This window comes from Rhinoderma darwinii, chromosome 4 (assembly GCF_050947455.1).
Source record: "Rhinoderma darwinii isolate aRhiDar2 chromosome 4, aRhiDar2.hap1, whole genome shotgun sequence".
NCBI lineage: Eukaryota > Metazoa > Chordata > Amphibia > Anura > Rhinodermatidae > Rhinoderma > Rhinoderma darwinii.
In genome coordinates, this window is record NC_134690.1 from 171,761,168 (window position 1) to 171,780,818 (window position 19,651).

Sequence of the window (19,651 nt, forward strand, 5' to 3'; positions counted from 1 at the left end):
ATATGTTCACACAGAGTTTTTTGGTGGTTTTTGACACTGAAAAAAAACGCTTTTGGGAAAAACAAGCGTCATGCCCTTTCTTCAGGCGTTTAGTCTTTGACCTCCCAAATACATCAATGGAAGGCAGAGAAAGCAATTTTCACTGCGTTTTTCCCCGCATCGCTCAATGACTGCAGCTAAAAAAATGGCGCAAAAAGAGTGCAGGCAGGTCAAAATTTCTGAAGAAATTTTGAGGCAGATTTTTTCGCCTGCAAAAATGTGAGTGGTTCTCTCACCCACCTCAGTAATATTAGCATGCATAATAGAAATCGCTGAGTGAATATCATTGTGGAGAGATTCTTTAAGCTCTTGAAAGAGACTCATCTCTGCTGAGGAGACAGGAGCATCAGATTGAGGCAAGAGAGACAATACATTACTACCTTCTGTGGTAAGGTTACGCAGAGAAGGCGATTTCTCTAGGGAGAGGTTATGAAGCGGGGTCACAGGTTTGTTTGTAGCCACCGGAGTAAGACTGGTGATAGAAAGGGAGGTGCTCACCTCGAGGGCCATTGGCATCGCAGCAGGTCTCCGGCGTGCTCTGGCGCCATCTTGATTAGCAGAGACCGGTCGGGAGGAAGGCTGTGAGTCTCGGCGGACCATTGCCTTTCTTCTTGCTCCTGGTCATGATGGTGGAACGCCCCAGGATGGTGGATGGTGAGTTGGTGTGCTGAATAAGATGCCAGTTACTGTTTGATCCGCTAATGCTGATCACTGTGCGGAGCTCCTGCCTCACACATCCTCTTCCTTTGATATCCGGCCACCGCACTGGCACTTTATATGTGGGCACTGGCACTAGGGGCAGCTAAGAGGCATTATACTGTATGGGGCAGATAAGGTGACAATATACTGGATGGGACAGCTATGGGCCATTTTACTGTATGGGGCAGCTAAGTGGGCATTATACTGTATGGGGGCACCTATGGGGGCATTATACTGTATGGGGGCATCTGTATGGGCATTATACTGTAAAGGGGCATCTGTATGGGCATTATACAGTATGGAGGCATTACTGTATAGGGGCAGTTATGGGGCGTCATACTGTATGGTGGCATTATTCTGTATGGGGGGGCGACTATGGGGCATTATACTGTATGGGGGCATCTGTGTGGGCATTATACTGTATGGGGGCAGCTATGGGGCATTATACTGTATGGGGGCATCTGTGTGGGCATTATACTGTATGTGGGAATTATGCAGTATGGGGCAGCTTTGTGGCATTATACTGTATGGTGAAATTTGTGTGGGTATTATACTGTATGGGTGCATCTATGGGGTCATTATACTGTATGGGTCAACTATTTGGCATTATACTGTGTGGGAGGCACTTTGGGGCATTATACTGTGTGGGGGCAGCTATAGGGGCATTATACTGTGGGGGGATGTATGGGGCCATTATACTGTGGGGCGGGAACTATGGGAGCATGATACCATGTGGGCTGAACCGGGTATGTATGGGCGGGGTTACAGGCGTGGTTTAAAATGAAAAATTGCGTTCCTCTTTGCGATACTTGAAAGCTGGGAGGTATGATAATGAGAGCAATTTTGCTGTGACACTGTGAACGCTAGCCATAAGCATGCGACTGGTGTTAATGAGGGGGTAGTATGGCTGTCACACTATTATAGGGGTACTGCTGCTGTCATGGGAGGCTGTAAACCAGAATCAGTAATGCAATGCATTTATAAAAATTACCTACCTTGTCCCACCAATAAATTTCATATACATTGTATAGATTATAAAAAATTAACAATGTTTGCAATTTATATGCTGTTCAAAAAAATCCAGTGAAGAGTTATGACATTTAAGTACATAGTATGGAGCTACCTGGTGTTCAAAGTGCATAGCAATGTGCATGTCCACCTAATGAGCTGAGTGCTGGTGGACACTCATGGTTAATAAATTAACCCACAGCCAGTTCTCTACCTTGTGTTCCTCCGCTAATTGCAGAGCAGCCAATAGAAATAGCTTTCTGCCCTGCTTGTCAGGGAAGGAGCAGAGCTTCTGCAATAGCATGACAGTATAGCTAAGGAGACTCCTTCTCAGCTTGTTAGAACTGTAAAGCTCTGCATCCTAACAGCAGATATGAATACTTTACATGCCCACTCAGTCTTTATTTTTTTTGTTTAATTATACTTTCATTGCTTTTTAAGGGAGTGCCTATGCTGGAAGTCACACAGTATATACTTTGTTTTGTTTTTTAATCGTTTATTCAGTTATAATTCAAAATAACAGATATTAAAGTAGGGGTCAGGAAAATAAAAAATATTCAGTCCCCACAGATGTACAGAGACAAAAAAGAAATCCCCACCCTTACCTGAGCACATGAAAACGAGATCTAAGATTTTCGTAAAAAAACATATATATCTTGTTTATCAAACAGGCGTCTCATTAACCTTTCCCAATATTTCCTCTGATATCCTTGTTTCTGAAAGATAAGAAGCCATTCTAAGGTAGCATAGAATTTAAGTGTACCTAAAAACTCTTGAGTAGGGCAGTGTATCGGATTTTAACCATTAGTTCAAAATTATCTTCTTAGCTGTTAATGGCAGTAAAGAAATAATTCTCCTGGTTTCTAGTTCATATATTTCTAAATCAGAGTTAAAAACAAGGGTCCAGGGATTAAGGCTGCATGCACACGGTGCGTATTTTGCTGCGGAAAAAACTCACCAAAACCGCAGCAATACACAGTAAATTCGCAGGTAAAAACCTAATCGTGCGTTTTTTATGCGTTTTTTACGTTTTGATGCGTTTTTTGGCGCGTTTCAAGCTGCGTGTTTTGGTGTGATTTTCCCAAGCACTAGTCAGATACAATTCGCAAGCGGAAATGCAAGTTTAATTGACCTGCTTCAGATTTAAAAATACGCACCGCAGTCAATTTCCGTCCCGAATAATACCGCAGTGTGTACGTGAGATTTCCTGGAATCCCATTGACTATGCTGGTACTGTATTACGCTGTGAATTTGCCGTACGCAAATCTGCGCAGCAATACCACACCTAATATGCATCGTGTGCATTGAGCCCTAGGCCTCATGCACACGACCGCGTTCGCCCCGTGATATACGGACCCCATGTAGGACGTATTTCCCGGACCGAACACAGTTCAGGGAGCCGGGCTCCTAGCATCATAGTTATGTACAGCGCTAGGTGTCCCTGCCTCCCGACGGGAATACTGTCCTGTACTGAAACATACTTTCAGTGCGGGACAGTAGTCCCGGGGGGGGGGGGGGGCATTATCACAGTATCATACATAACTATGAAGCTGGGAGCCCGGCCCCCTGAACAGTGTTCAGTCTGGGAAATGCGGCCGACACACGGTCCGTATATCACGGACCGAACTCGGTTGTGTGCATGAGGCATTAGGGCATTAGGGTTACAAATTGATCCAATACAGAATGTATAAACAAAACCACTGATCGCCACAACCTCTGAACCTGTGTAGAAACTCCATACCTACCAACTAAGGACACAGATACAGTTGGACAAAATTCTGAAGCTGGGGACCATCAGCTCCCTGCTTCAGAATTAGTTCAGAGTGGAGGAGCAGAGGGAGCTCCTCCGCTCGCTGAGGGCTCCCCGGGTACAGCGTTACTTTAAGCACTAAGCTTGGGGAAGCCCTTGACATCACTGTCCATATATGGATAGTGACGTCAGTGACTAAATCCTTGAGCGGAATCCCCGTTGCCTATGATCTAGCCAGGGATTCCTCTCCTAGAGGAAACTCCTGAGGTCACTATCCAAATATGGACATTGACGTCCAGGGCTCCTCCTGGAGAGGAATCCCCTTTAAGAGGGTTGTGGCACTATCTACATGGAGAGTGTGGCACTATATAGGGGCACGATCTACATGGGCACTGTCACTATCTACAAGGGCACTGGCACTAGGGGCAGCAAATGGTGCATTATATTGTATAAGGGCAGCAAGGGGGCATTATACTGTATTGGGGCATTAAGCTGTATGGGGGCAGCTATGGGGCATTATACTGTATGGGGCAGCTATGGGGGCATTATACTGTATGGGGCAGCAATGGGGGCATTATACGGTATGGGGGCATCTGTGTGGGCATTATAATGTATGGGGCAACTATGAGGGCATTATACTGCATGGGGCAGCTAAGGGGTATTATGCTGTATGGGGGAATTTGTTTAGACATTATACTGAGAGAGAATCTGTGTTGGATTTATACTGTATAGGTGCATCTATGGTTCAGTATACTGTATGGTGGCAGCATACTGTATGGTGGCAGGTATGGGCGCGTTATACTGTATAGAGGCAGCTATGGGGGCATTATATTGTGTGGGCTGAACCGGGTGTGTATGGGCGGAGATTGGGTCGGATTAGAGGCGGGGCTTAAAGGGAAAAAAATTGGCGGTTATCCCTCTTTGTGATACTTGAAAGTTGGGAGGTATGGAACCTCTGAACCTGTGGTGTACCTCTGAACCTGTGTCAGAACCTCTGAACACAGTATATACCTTTACTACTTTGGATACCACATTATCTATCTGCAGGGAAAATAAAAAGCGACTATATTGTCAGCTGCCAGATGTGGAAGGAGTCTGATCCTGGTTGGAGCCTGCCCCTACAGCACAGATTAGCAGCAGCACTAAGAAGGACTCAGCAAAGCAAAAAATATATAAAATGGTATTTGTATTTGCTATAAACACTGCAAATTACTTTAAAACCGCTATTAAAAGCATTTCTGGATTTTTGGTATAAAAATGATTCATGTGATAACCCCTTTAACTCTATATATCTACTGTGCAATGGTGTACAAAGGTGGATAAAAGCTTTAAAAGAAAATACATATTCTAAAAGTGTAATTCTCTGTACTGTAAGCAGCGTAGAGGGTGTTAAATGTAACATATGGTTATAAATGTCATTTTGGAATCGAAGACAAAGAACGGGTTGTTCATCTTTCCACGTGTCCGCTAACAAAACACACATGAGTTCCGCAGCCCCTCGTTTACTCTTACACTTTCCTCTTTTTCACTATACTTTGCATGTCTGCCTTGGTTTCAGATCTCAGACTTTTATCTATATTTCCTTCCTCTTTCGGACACATCCTTGTTCCCTTCTGCCGTAGGATATTTGTTTGTTTGATCTCACATCTTTTATCCACATTTTTTTCCTGCTTGAGATTGCAGTGTTTGGATAAAACTGCAATGATTCTAGGATATTCGAGAGGAGCATAGCAACTGCCACTTAAACTCTGGTGTCTCCCATATACCCAGGATGAGTTGGATGTTTATGGATGGCATCTCTACTATGTCCATATATGTTATCACTGGTGCTTCCATTCTTTTGCTTAGTTTTGGAATTTGGCATCAGCAGGGAGCTGTACATGAAATGGTAAGTAGCAGCTTTCATCCTGGCATTTATTACTTAGATAATAAATGATCTATTCACAAGAGCATTATACATTTATATTGCAACTACAGCACGAGTGTATATATACAGTATGTTATGTTGAGTATTAGATATCAATTCATGATACTTCGATTTTCCGGGTTATTCTTGTCCAGATGCAGAATGATAGAAAGGCTTGTGGTGTTGTCTTTCCACCACGGAGTGCTAGATGGAAACGTTATACTATAAATCCACTGGGATACAAGTGGGATCATTTGAACCTGACATACAGGTGAGTCAATTGGTATACATGAAATACTTACAACAGTGGTACTCAAGTTGATACACCCCAAGTAATATTATATGAAGGAGTCATTCTTACCTCTAAGTAGGGTTGCTATATTAGCGCACTATGGGGGATATTGGTGAAGCAAAATGCTCAAATTGTGCCCAAAAAACGGTGTTTTAGACACCTTTTTTACACCTCACTGGAAAGTGTAGAGAAAAAGGGGTAAGGCTAATAGGAGCCGTGAAAGGGAACAAATTTTGTTGTAAAGTACGCTATCCAAGAGGTGACGTAAGGAAGAGAAAAATGTCTAGCAAGTTGCGCTATATTTTTAATAGAGCGTGCTACAGTCTGAAATTTGGCACAGTTTTAGCCTGTCTAGTCTCGTTTTAGTCTGTATTTATTTAGGACAGAGTTAATAAATCTCCATCATTGTGTTACTGAATTGTAAATAATGCAAATATAACAATTACTATTAACAATATTCAATGTTTGACTGTTTTTTTTTTACAGGATTGTCCAGTATCCTAACACTCTAAACAGAGGAGACACAGATAAAGCATTAGAGATTGCCTTCAGCATGTGGAGTAAGGTTTCCCCTTTAACCTTTCAACGTGTACTCCCGAAACAAGAGTCAGACCTATGTATTGGTAAGTGCTGTCAACCACAGAAAAACAAGAATACGTTCTTCGGTATTCTAATTCTTCAGTGAATTACGGTAAATACGTTATCTAGTATACAGTGATGCATATAGTTCCACTTTATTAATGAATACAAGTGTATACGTATATACTTATAATTATATTTTATCCAGATTTATCTGATGACGTTTCGGTCCATCCAAGACACTTGTCAAGTGATATCTGCCAAGAGATCTGCAATGTATTATGGCCGCACTTCGCCAAAGGAACAGATGGAGTGGGGCACTTGGATGGGTTTATAGTTTGACATTTTATCACAGTAGATTTAAATAGGCTATGATCAAGCTTTTTCCTGGAGTGCAGGCGTCAAAATGGGTTTTCAGCTTTTGACCGGAGTGTCCTTAATATCAAAATGAGAAAAAAATCAGAGGCATAGCAGAGGCACTTTTGGCAGAAACCACAGCATTGAGTCTGTGTGGAAAAGTTTTTCTCAACTTAGGACATCATCATTTTTTAAAATTAATTCCTGTCTGTGGCTTTATGTTTGGGGTCATTGTTTTTCTGTAAAACCAGTAGCAGTTCTCTTGCAGACTGCAGCAGGTCTTCCTCCAGGATTTCCCTCTATTTTTCTGTGTTCATTTCTCCCCTATTTTCCAAGCCTTCCTGCTGAAGACAAGCAGCTCCATGTCATGATGTTGCCAACACAATACTTTACATTGTTTATGTATACACGATATGGGCCCTTGCTATTTGACTGTATGGGGCTCCGAGATTTCTGATGCCGGTGGCCCTGATTGCAGGCAGTATTATACGTTCAGTGTGAATGGCATTATTAAATTGACCATGTGGCACGCAGTACTTGTGAACCATAGATAGAATTATTATGTAGTCACATTGATGGGCTCTGTGCGTTTGCAGTGATGTGCCTGGTTCTATTATATTGTAATGATATGGCTGGTACTATTATTTAGAAATAACAATATGGCCTTTATTATTATTATTTACAATTCCCTGTACTGAGTGAATATGGGGTCCCAGGGCCCCAAATTGCAAGTTAGTACAGGTACTAAACAAAAAAGTTACTGAAATGTAACCCTACTATTAAATTATAACTTTTATCCAGTCAATTATAAAAAGGTGTAGACAGATAAACATACATACAAAAACCTCTCTCTACAAACCCATATTTGTTTGGTCTGAGCTCAGGAAGAATAACTGACCCAAATTACTGTCTGATACACCCTGAAAAGAGCAGAGTAACCACCCTGAAAATGGTGACCCTGCTCTCTAACTTCTTCCTGGTTTTCCCCATAAATCCCTTGCCTAAAGATGGTTACACATTTCTTACAATGATGGGAGGCAATTGGTGTATTACTGGGACCATATCCCAGGTTGTCACAACAGGTGCTGATCCCTGCCGAAACAGATTACAGATCGCGCAAGAAAAGGACTTTTTTTACAGGCAGATTTTCTGCCCGGTAAACTAACGCCGATTGACAATACAGCATGTAGATTAGTGCATGTTTGCTACATTTGCATCTTGTTGGCAGCACATCCTCTGTTTACACGGGATGATGTGCTGCCGACAAGCGACAATTTTTGGGCTGCATAAAATATATGATCAGTTGAACAATAAGCATTTGCTTGTTTGTTTGCTGATTGATGCCGTTTACAGAAGGCAGTGATCGGGAACGAGCGTTTGTATGTCGTTCGCCTGACTGTTGGCCCGTTTAAATGGGCCTTTAGACAATAATGAACTGTAAAACATTATGGATAGTACAGACGTATAGATAAACATTGGACGTTAATTGTTTACATCTCCAAAAACAAGCCGATACGCCTTATACAATAATTATTCATACCTCAGCAAAAAAGAAAAAGCCATACACTCCCCATCCATAAAGCAATTACCAAATTCAAATCTCTGACGGGACCGAGAAAGGTGGTAGCGTAGGAGTCAATGGAGCACATCTCTATAGTTATAAGGCTTTCCACGGTGTAGACGCAAAGAAATTATCTCTGCATTCAAACGTCCAACTCGTCATACACATTTGTTGTAAGTTACCATGATTTACTTATCACCATGGATATGCCAACATGTCACAAGGAGGCACCTCCCCGTAGGTATGTCCAGAGGCCACGTATTTTGGTTGTCATGGAGACACTTGACGCTGATTTCCCTCCACGGCTGACTGAATTTACAAGTCACTTCTCCCAATTTTTATGGGGTAAACATGAGGTAGGCATTTTAGGTGATAGTTCTATAGAAAACTCTAGTTCTAGACATAATGAGATGATAATATGATAAGGCATTCATTTAAGCGATGCATCCACTAGGCTTCCTTTTAAAGGATGTTTTTATCAAGGTGACCTCTGCACTCCCTGTGGTGAATGACCTCCACTACGCAGAATTCCAGGGATGAGGGATCCCCCCCATTTCTCTCATGAATATGTCAGGAGATAGGTGTCTCCCATTTGTGTTAGTACACAAGAGCCCCAAACTAGATCAGACCTGCCGGACACATGAATGGCCCTAATAAGGATCCCACTTCAATACATGTGGTCATTCCTAAAATAGGATAAGATCATGAATAAATGTGTATATACCCCTGAGGAAGCTAGGTTTCTCCTGGCGATACGTGTGGGGCTGGTCTTTGTGACCCTCTGCCAGGCTTGTATCTATTGTCTTATTCTATTTTTTTAAACTTGTTTTATTGAATAAAGTTTGATACAGTGCATATATAAAGTAATACAATCAAACAATATAAACAATTCGAACAGCTCTGCAAACGTAACAGTCATATCAAATAATGAAGATAATCACAATACTAATATAAGGTAGTAATGAAATCTAAGGCAATGGAATATGTCTAGCATCACAAATCCACATATGGAGTATTAAAAATATAACAACAAATGTATGCATTTAAATGCTAAGTTTATGTCTAGAATTCCCCCATGTGAAGAAGGTAAGAATAGACTGCAGCTTAGTAAAAAAGGATTTAGGGATAGGGCCAGCAGCATGTTCCAATAGGTACAAGCCCTTAGGGAAAATCATCGTGACCAAGTTACTGCGACCCGGGACAGACAGCGGGAGTGTTCCCCACACCTTATATTTAGAGTCAACATATTTAAGACTGGGATAGATATTCTTCCCATGAGACTGAGTGGCTGTCTTGGTGATGATAATACCTAGATATTTAAATTCCGACACTACCGGCAGGTTATGATATATATATATCCGGCCACCTGGCGTCCCACAATGGCATGAAGGACGATTTACCCCAGTTAATCCATAGGCCTGAAAATGAACCAAAGTCATCTAGTATATGTAAGGCAATGATACATCAGGGTTTGCCATAAATAATATAAAATTATCTGCGTATAGACCCACTCGGTCCTCTCTACCACCCAGGGATATAACTTGATATATGGAGTCCTGCCTGATAGATTTGACCAAAGGTTCAATCACTATAGCAAATAAAAAGTGAGATAATGGACACCCCTGACGAGTCCCCCTGCCTAAAGCAAAGAAGCTCGAACATTGACCATGCAATAGAATATTAGCCCTAGGTCTCTTATATAGTATGGACACCCATTGAATAAACCGAGGACCCAAATCAAAGTGACTCAGTATCTCTAACAGGTATGGCCACTTCACCGAGCCAAAGGCCTTGGTAGCATCAAGCGAGACCAGCATCCACCTCTCACTTCACCAATTTGGGAAACCACCTGGACCCTCTGTATGTTAACCGTGGTGCTCTTTCCTGGCATAAATCCAGATTGATCCAGGTTGATTATAATAAGAATAACTGAGTTTAAGCGGTTAGCTAGAATTTTCGTCATGGTCTTATAGTTAACATTTAGCACTGACATCGGTCGGTAAGAACCACATTCTACAAGATCTTTATCTGGTTTCCATAGCACCACTATGGTAGCATCATATAGGGAGTCCGGGAGTTTACCCACATTTAGGGTGTGTTGAAACATCTTAAGAGGGGGTGGACCCAGGTGTTCACAGAATCTCAATTACACCTTTACAGGGATGCCATCAGGGCCTGGTGACTTCCCCCTGGCCATATCAGAAATAACCCTTTCTACCTCCGCTAAGGTAAGGTCTGCATCTAGGAGTAATCGGTCTTCTGTTCTTAAATTCGGGAAACTAATGGTGTCTAGGTCAATTCTATTGTCTTATTCTTATGATGTTTTAGGTATGTGCCTTTTTGCATTGTATGTCACATGTATTCATGATCTTATCCTATTTTAGGAATGATCACATGTATTGAAGTGGGATCCTTATTAGGGCCATTCATGTGTCCGGCAGCTCTGATCTAGTTTGGGGCTCTTGCGCACTTTATGGTGTATCTTATTAAGGATCACTGTTTGAATTTTTGTATACAACGTTTTTAACTTGTTTGTCTTCTCCTTTTTGGTGTCAATAAAATGTCACTGTTTTGATACAATTTTGGATGTGCATGTCAATCTTTTTGCCCTACTTTCTCTGGTAGCTTTCGTTGTTTGTTCTAGGGCATAGACTTTGCACTCCATAGATAGGCGGTGTGCCTCCCCATTTTTGGTTTTTCATATGTACATAAGCATGTGACCAAATATACAAGGCCTTGTAACCTACAGTTTACAAATTCAAGGATTTCATATTCTATCTTGGCCACAGTGCTCATACAGGTTTTTGTTACCTTCACAAATCGACAGGCACCGAACTGTGCCATTACTCCTCTTATTCAGCCAATTACATCAGAGGTCAGGACTCACATTGATTATCCTTTCATATTACATGTCTTTTCACATCAAACAGATGGTGAACAGAAAAAAAGGTAGGTTATGTTCACACCTTTTTCCTGAGGAAAAATCCGGCATTGATTTGGCCAAGATTCCGTGGCAAGATACTGAGGCTGACCATGGTTTTGCATTGAAAACTGGCGGGTTTCTACAAGCAGATTGGCCACATTCAGTGGTTCTTTCCTGCGTGTTGCTCCACGATTCTGTTTTTGCACATAATATGAAGTGGTAACGGCATTAAGAAGTAACATGTCACTTTTTTTGCAATTTTGTGCACTAAAAACTCTGCCCTGAAAGAACAACTAGACCATTTCCCATTGAAAACAATTGGAGGCTTTTTACGGAAAACCTGCAGCAATTTGCGTGAATTTTCCGCTCTTAGGATATGTTACCACAGGCAGGATATGCTGCATATTTTTTGCAACATAAAATTGCAGTGGAATCTCAAAAAACCTCACGCAATTCAGTCCCAGAAATCCGCAGCAAATAGTGCGTTTTTTTCCTGCGTATATTGCTGCAGAAATGTTGCAGTTTTACCTGCGGATTTAGTGTCAAGCATTGATTATAGCAAACTTTATGTGCACCTGCTGTACAAAACGCAACAAAACTCAATCTGCATATTCGTGCAGAATTTATGCTCCCCATTGAAGTCTATGGGCCAAACACGCAGCATAACCGCACATAATACGCAGAATAAATTCTGCAGATTTGAAAGTCAATGAAAGATATTTTTCAGCTTTATAGACATACATTTGCATACCTCTAGCATATAGTTTTGGTGGCACACTTGTAATGTATACGCCAAATGTATGCCACAAGTGCAGTGTTTTTTATTTTGAGGTGCTCTCTGCAGCAATGCACCTTCCACCAAAAACAGAGCAGGGTATGTCCAGATGTATATCCTCCCTGAACAAATAGGTGGCATAAGTTTGAAATATTGTTATATTAATAAATATATTACTCAAGCACGTCCATACTGCTCTATTAATCTTTGGCCTCCGATGGGCAAGTGTACCGCAAATAAAGTATGGGATGTTTTTTTTTTTTACAACGGGGGGCTATGTGCGACGTATCTCACTGTGTGCCTTTTCATGTTGCAACCTTCCGTCAGATATACATGAGGAGCTTTTTTAAATCAAATGGAGAGCCATAGCGTGATGTGAACAGGGCCTTAGCAGTATGATAGGCCTCATGCATGAAAACTATTTTAACAAAACAAGTCTGAGTAATTGGCTGCTATGGACAAGACACTTTTTGTTAGAACAGTTTTTATGCAAGACGTCCAATATTATCTCAGTGCGTGAAACTCAAGAAATGCTATCGCTATCCAAAATGGGTACATTATACTGCTTTGGGTAGAATTTCTCTTCAGTAGATGTTTTGTATAAATCCTCACAGTTTATTTTAATCCATATTTTAAATTAACCCTTCATTTTTCAGGATTTTACTCCTTTAATCACAGCGACTGTTGGGCATCTCCCTTGCACCCCTGCTTTGATGGTCTAGATGGAGAACTAGCCCATGCTTTTCTACCACCAAGAGGAGAGATTCACTTTGACAATCATGAGTTCTGGGTACTTGGACCTTCCCGATTTAGCTGGAAGCAGGGTAAATTCTTTTTAATTTTTTTTTTTTAAGTAAAGGTAACGTGACCCAAACGGTATTGTATTATGTATCAGAAGCCTGTAGGTGCCAAATGCCTTGATTCTCATTAATAAACTAAAAAGCGTGCCCCCAGCTTGAAATGAATATGTAAGACTTATATTATTGACTCAACCTGTAGTGTAATCATCTACAGATAAAGCTGTATCACTAACATGTAAGTATTGAGTAGACTACAAAACCATCTCCCAGCGTAATTCACTTCTGACACTCGGCACCAGACTCCCTTCACCACAAGGCTGTCTATAGGCATGAGTCTCTTGTTTTCATTTGAAAATACTTCTCTGGACCTAGGTACACTCTGTAATCACTGCAACACATACATCATTACTATTAGGCTACCTTTACAGGTGTCAGATTTCCATATTGCAAATTCAAGACAAATTCCTACATGATCTGCGAAAGAAATACGAGTAATTTCTGCAGCAGATGTGCCGCCGATCTACACGAGAATTAGCCCCATTGTCATTCCTCGGATTTTCCACGTGGAATTCGCAAAATTAAGTAACATTATACTTATTCCAACAGCTGATTTTTTTGTTTTTCTGCGTTATGGTAAATCTGCACATGGAAATTATCCACAGAATATGAACAGGGTTCCTAAAACCCCATTCACATGCATAGGATGCAAATTATCTGCGGATTTGAGTGCGGAATACACACTAAAATCTATGTCAAATCCAACAAGGCTGTAAATGCCTCTACTAATACTGACTTGAAAGGGGTGAATTAAAGGGGTTGTCTCACAAAGGACATTTATCACCTATTCACAGGATTGGTGATTAATGTCAGATTGCTAAGGGACCCCACTGCTGGGACCCTCACCGATCACTAGAACAGGGGGCCCAAGTCTCCCATTCGTCCTCACTGCACGACTGCAGTAAGCAGTTTGAATGGAGCTGTAGTCATGCATGCGCCCTACCGCTTCATTCAATATCTATAGAGTTGAAGGGAACAGACGAGTGCTACGTTTACACTCTTCCAAACAGGTGGCTCAGGACCCTTGTTCTAGTGAAAGGTGGTGCCCCCAGTGATAAGACATTTATCACCTATCTTATGGATAGGTGATAAACGTCCTTTGTAAGAAATCCCTTTAAATTATTAATCCAGTTATTTTATCTCTTATATTTGAAATGACTGCAGTTCACTTTGTAATAGATTGTTTTCATGTTTGACATGAGTCTTTTTATGTTGATCAGTGTCAAAATGTCATCCACTGTGAATCAATGTTGTTACACAATAGGTCATAAAAAAAGATGGGGTGGGGGTTCATTTTTAAAGGTTCTATCCATCCAATTCAGTTACTTTTGAGCATTTCTGTTACTGCACTTGTAGGACTAGTACATTTAGTGGATTAAGATAATATAAAATATCATCCATATCGACGTGTAATTAAACAATAGGGTAAAACCTCCCCCAAAAGACCACCTCTTTAAGAGGGCCCCCTTTAACTAGGCCAGATTTTAAGTTCCATCATATACTATGTATATTGACCATCTTCTTTGAGAGGACCACCCTGCCAGTTCAGTTGACCATTTTTCAATGCAATTAAACTATTTTACAATAAAACTATTAGGGGCTTAGGTCTTTCTACTATGAAGACGTATTTGTATGTTAAATATGCATCACTGAAAATATTCTTTCTTATATTTATATCTTTTAAATATTTTTGACTTTTTTGTTGCTGTTTTGTTAATATGGTTTAAATTCTCTATTCACCGTTTTCATTGCCTACTAATATATTTACCACCTCCGATTGTCCTTTTCTATATCACCCAACAGGTGTGTGGTATAATGATCTGGTCCAGGTGGCAGCTCATGAGATTGGTCATGCTCTTGGCTTATGGCACTCTAGTGATGCCTTTGCACTGATGCATCCTAATGCTACACATACGCGGACTCGACGCTTGGCACGAGATGATATTTTAGCTATACAGCATCTCTATGGTAACTGTTTACTTCTGTGTTATTTATTACTAAGATCTGTTACGGTTCCAGCTTTTTTTATATTATTGTCATTAAAAGCTTGTATTTTTTTTCCAAGTCTTTATACATTATATCCATTCGTTAACCCATGAATGTTAATTGGGAGATATTCCAATAAATGTAGTAACTAATAATTAGATGGATATTTTCAATGGCAAAAATGGGAAGACAGGGGAGGGACTGGAATACAAAGGAGACATTTTTAATAATGTTTTAATTGACAGGCTGTCCAGCTTCAAGATCTGGTTGTGAGGCACTGAAAGAGCAGCAAAGTTGTGGGTTCCAGGGTCCATGTTACCAAAGGTGTAATGGCTGTATAGGTAGGAAAATATTCTATAGATCTCTCACGCACGGCACTCTTAACTGTCTTTTAATCGGTAATTTATGATGATTCTCATTTTCTATCCATTAAGAGTTGTCTGAACAAGGTCCTACATCACACAAAGTCAAGGTGAAGACATTTTATGTTTCCAAGGGTGATACTGTCACACTTAACTGTACCCATAGTGCATTGCAACCACGCCGAAGGGTCAGGTAAGATATGAATGCCTGGCACACATTATAACTGAATCTTAAAAAGAAATATCCTCCCGATCCATAAGGATCAAAAAGTGTTTATGTGCACGCAAGTGGAATGTAGTCATCTGCAGGAACTTAACTACAAAGTTGAAAGTGATAACCTACAGTAAAGGTCATTTAGCTATGGCATGAATTTCCCACCGATATGAGAACGACTGTTTCCATAACACCCATAGACTATATTGGAGACAGCTGCACACATGCATACTGATTTGTGGAACATGTTTAGCGGGCCCTCCTCAAAATGGTTGGCCAAGAGGAGTGACCCGCATCTGTCAGAAATACATGGTATATACTATGAATGTGCCTTAAAGCGTACCTAACTTTTCAAAATAAGCTGTCGTATGTGTGTACATGAGGAATAACACTATTTCTAGCCATTATGACTTCTATCCTGCATTTATTAGTAGCTTTCCCTCTATAGACTCTATCTCTAATTCTTAGATACCTACTTGCTAGTGGGCGGAGCCTGAAGCTATCATGTCTTCTATACACTGGACACACAGAAGAGGAGAATCCTGCTCTCTTTCTCTATCACACATACACATAAACCCACACAAACATGGAGAGAACATACAAGTCTATAAAGAGATGTGGGCGGAGCAGAAGGAGGAGATACGCGCTGCCCATACAAGTTGACGAAGAGTAGATGGAGGGAGCAGAGTGAGAAAGACACACAGATTTGCTGCTGCTTTCTGGTAAGGCTTTTATCTCACCCCTGCTCATTACTGCTGTATAATCTCCATGCTCCTGCTTATATATATATATATATATATATATACAGTGAAGGAAATAAGTATTTGATCCCTTGCTGATTTTGTAAGTTTGCCCACTGTCAAAGTCATGAACAGTCTAGAATTTTTAGGCTAGGTTAATTTTACCAGTGAGAGATAGATGATATAAAAAAAAAAAAAAGAAAATCACATTTAAATCAAAATTATATATATTTATTTGCATTGTGCACAGAGAAATAAGTATTTGATCCCCTACCAACCATTAAGAGTTCAGCCTCCTCCAGACCAGTTACACGCTCCAAATCAACTTGGTGCCTGCATTAAAGACAGCTGTCTTACATGGTCACCTGTATAAAAGACTCCTGTCCACAGACTCAATTAATCAGTCTGACTCTAACCTCTACAACATGGACAAGACCAAAGAGCTTTCTAAGGATGTCAGGGACAAGATCATAGACCTGCACAAGGCTGGAATGGGCTACAAAACCATAAGTAAGACGCTGGGTGAGAAGGAGACAACTGTTGGTGCAATAGTAAGAAAATGGAAGACATACAAAATGACTGTCAATCGACATCGATCTGGGCCTCCATGCAAAATCTCATCTCGTGGGGTATCCTTGATCCTGAGGAAGGTGAGAGCTCAGCCGAAAACTACACGGGGGGAACTTGTTAATGATCTCAAGGCAGCTGGGACCACAGTCACCAAGAAAACCATTGGTAACACATTACGCCGTAATGGATTAAAATCCTGCAGTGCCCGCAAGGTCCCCCTGCTCAAGAAGGCACATGTACAGGCCCATCTAAAGTTTGTAAATGAACATCTGGATGATTCTGAGAGTGATTGGGAGAAGGTGCTGTGGTCAGATGAGACTAAAATTGAGCTCTTTGGCATTAACTCAACTCGCCGTGTTTGGAGGAAGAGAAATGCTGCCTATGACCCAAAGAACACCGTCCCCACTGTCAAGCATGGAGGTGGAAACATTATGTTTTGGGGGTGTTTCTCTGCTAAGGGCACAGGACTACTTCACCGCATCAATGGGAGAATGGATGGAGCCATGTACCGTCAAATCCTGACTGACAACCTCCTTCCCTCCACCAGGACATTAAAAATGGCTCGTGGCTGGGTCTTCCAGCACAACAATGACCCGAAACATACAGCCAAGGCAACAAAGGAGTGACTCAAAAAGAAGCACATTAAGGTCATGGAGTGGCCTAGCCAGTCTCCAGACCTTAATCCCATCGAAAACTTATGGAGGGAGCTGAAGATCCGAATTGCCAAGCGACAGCCTCGAAATCTTAATGATTTACAGATGATCTGCAAAGAGGAGTGGGCCAAAATTCCATCTAACATGTGTGCAAACCTCATCATCAACTACAAAAAACGTCTGCTGTGCTTGCCAACAAGGGTTTTGCCACCAAGTATTAAGTCTTGTTTGCCAAAGGGATCAAATACTTATTTCTCTGTGCACAATGCAAATAAATATATATAATTTTGACTATGTGATTTTCAGTTTTTTTTTTTTAGATAATCTATGTCTCACTGGTAAAATTAACCTAGCCTAAAAATTCTAGACTGTTCATGTCTTTGACAGTGGGCAAACTTACAAAATCAGCAAGGGATCAAATACTTATTTCCTTCACTGTGTATGTATATATATATATATATATATATATATATATATATATATATATATAAAAAGCAGGAGCATGAAGGAGATTATACAGCAGTAATGAGCAGTGTAGCTGAGAATCCAGCACAGGGGTGAGATAAAACACTTACCAGAAAGCAGCAGCAACTCTGTGTGTCTTTCTCACTCTGCTCCCTCCATCTACTCTTCATAAACTTGTATGGGCAGCGTGTGTCTCCTTCTGCTCCACCCACATCTCTTTATAGACTTGTATGTCTGCTCCCACCTCCCCCTTCGGTAGACTTCTATGGGCAGGCAGTGAAATAACACATCTCCACTTGCAGTCTGTTTCCTTTTCTCTGTAACTAGGGATGAATTTTGCTTGACAACAGGGGGTGGACAGCAGATTACAGGAAGGGAGATTCCCTGTCAGAGCGATTCTTGATGCTTCCTCTGCCCGGGGACTCTGGCCCTGGGGAAGCTCCTGACCTCACTGTCCAAATATAGACAGTGACATCAGGAGCTTCCATGGAAGAACGCTAGTTGATGCTCTGCCCGCGGATTCCGACCCTGGGGTAGCTCCTAACATGACTGCCCATATATAGACCGTGACGTCAATAGCTTTCAAGATGAAGTCCCTGGGCAGAGCACAAGCTGATGCTTTGCCCAGGGACTCAAACCCTAGAGAAGCTCCTGACATCCCTGTCCATTAAAGGACAAAGTCAGGAGCTTCCACAGCGCCAGAGTCCCTAGGCAGACCTGAATCTGTTAGGTCCGCGGGACAGATGGGTTCTGTTAGCAAGCCCTGCGTGTCTATGGCACACAGGATCCACCTGCAAGTGGATCCTGTGTGCCAGAGACACGCAGGACCCGCCGACACTGAACCCGTCAGTCACGTGGATCTGACGGGTACAGGATTCAGTGTAAGACATAGCTGCTCTGTATACAGAATACAGAGCAGCTGTATCTCAAAAAGTAAAAATAATTTTTAATAAAAACCAATTATGAAGTTGCACCAAACATACTGATTGACATTTTTATTTAAAAAAAATTAATAATAATTAAGTAGCTTTCAAAGGTTTTAGCCACGGTGGCTCATGGTTAGCACTGTTGCCTTGCAGTGCTGGGGTCCTGGATTCGCATCCAACCAAGGACAAACATCTGCATGGAGTTTGTATGTTCTCTCCATGTTTGCGTGGGTTTCCTCCAGGTACACCACTTTCCTCCCGCACTCCAAAAATATAGAGACAGGCTCATTTGAAATTTAGATTGTGACCATGTGGGTGATGACAATGTATGTATAGTGCTGTGGAATATGTTTGTGCTATATAAATTAATAAATTCCATAAAATCTTTTCTTTATTTTCCAAATATAGAAGACAAAGTATATACTGTAAAAATAACAAGCAAGATCTTACATGTTTAATGATTTCACACTACCTTCATGTCTGATTTTTATTTTATCTTCCATTGTTTTGTAGTTGGTACAAGGAGGGAAGTCGTCTTAATTTGACAGCCCCAGGAGTAACCAAGAAGTCTTCAAGTAGTTTGGTTATACAAGCACAAGTATCAACCCAAGGTCGTTACACATGTGTGATTCGCCAGGGGATAGTGACCATGGGGGGAAGGTCATGGAATCTCCGTATTATCTAGTATTTGCAAAATGACTATGAAGATTATAATTAAAACTTTTGAATTTAAAATCAGTCATTCAAGCTAAACTGCGGCCTACATGTCAACTTCTTTATGACAAAACTATAACTTTTATATTCTGCTCTATGTGACTATGATTTTCTTCCAGTAACTTACAGTGGAGATGTCCTGAATTTTTTCTATGTAACTTATAAAAAATGGCAGCTGCTGAATATTCATTATGGGGCTTTGCCCTTGTTCAACCCTAGGGTCAGTTCACAGAGCTATCTAGCGCTGATTTTGATGTGGGAACCGCATCAGAATT

General features: G+C 41.1%; 1 protein-coding gene across 1 annotated transcript; it reads left to right on the forward strand.

The window, feature by feature from the left end:
* The first annotated feature begins 665 nt into the window (after positions 1-665).
* Positions 666-19,347, forward strand: LOC142760480 (matrix metalloproteinase-23-like). The gene is made up of 9 exons (XM_075863673.1): positions 666-701; positions 5,208-5,384; positions 5,558-5,673; positions 6,181-6,317; positions 12,546-12,713; positions 14,550-14,714; positions 14,978-15,073; positions 15,167-15,287; positions 19,176-19,347. The coding sequence occupies exons 1-9, from the start codon at positions 666-668 to the stop codon at positions 19,345-19,347; spliced, it is 1,188 nt and encodes a 395-aa protein (XP_075719788.1).
* The last annotated feature ends 304 nt before the right edge of the window (positions 19,348-19,651 follow it).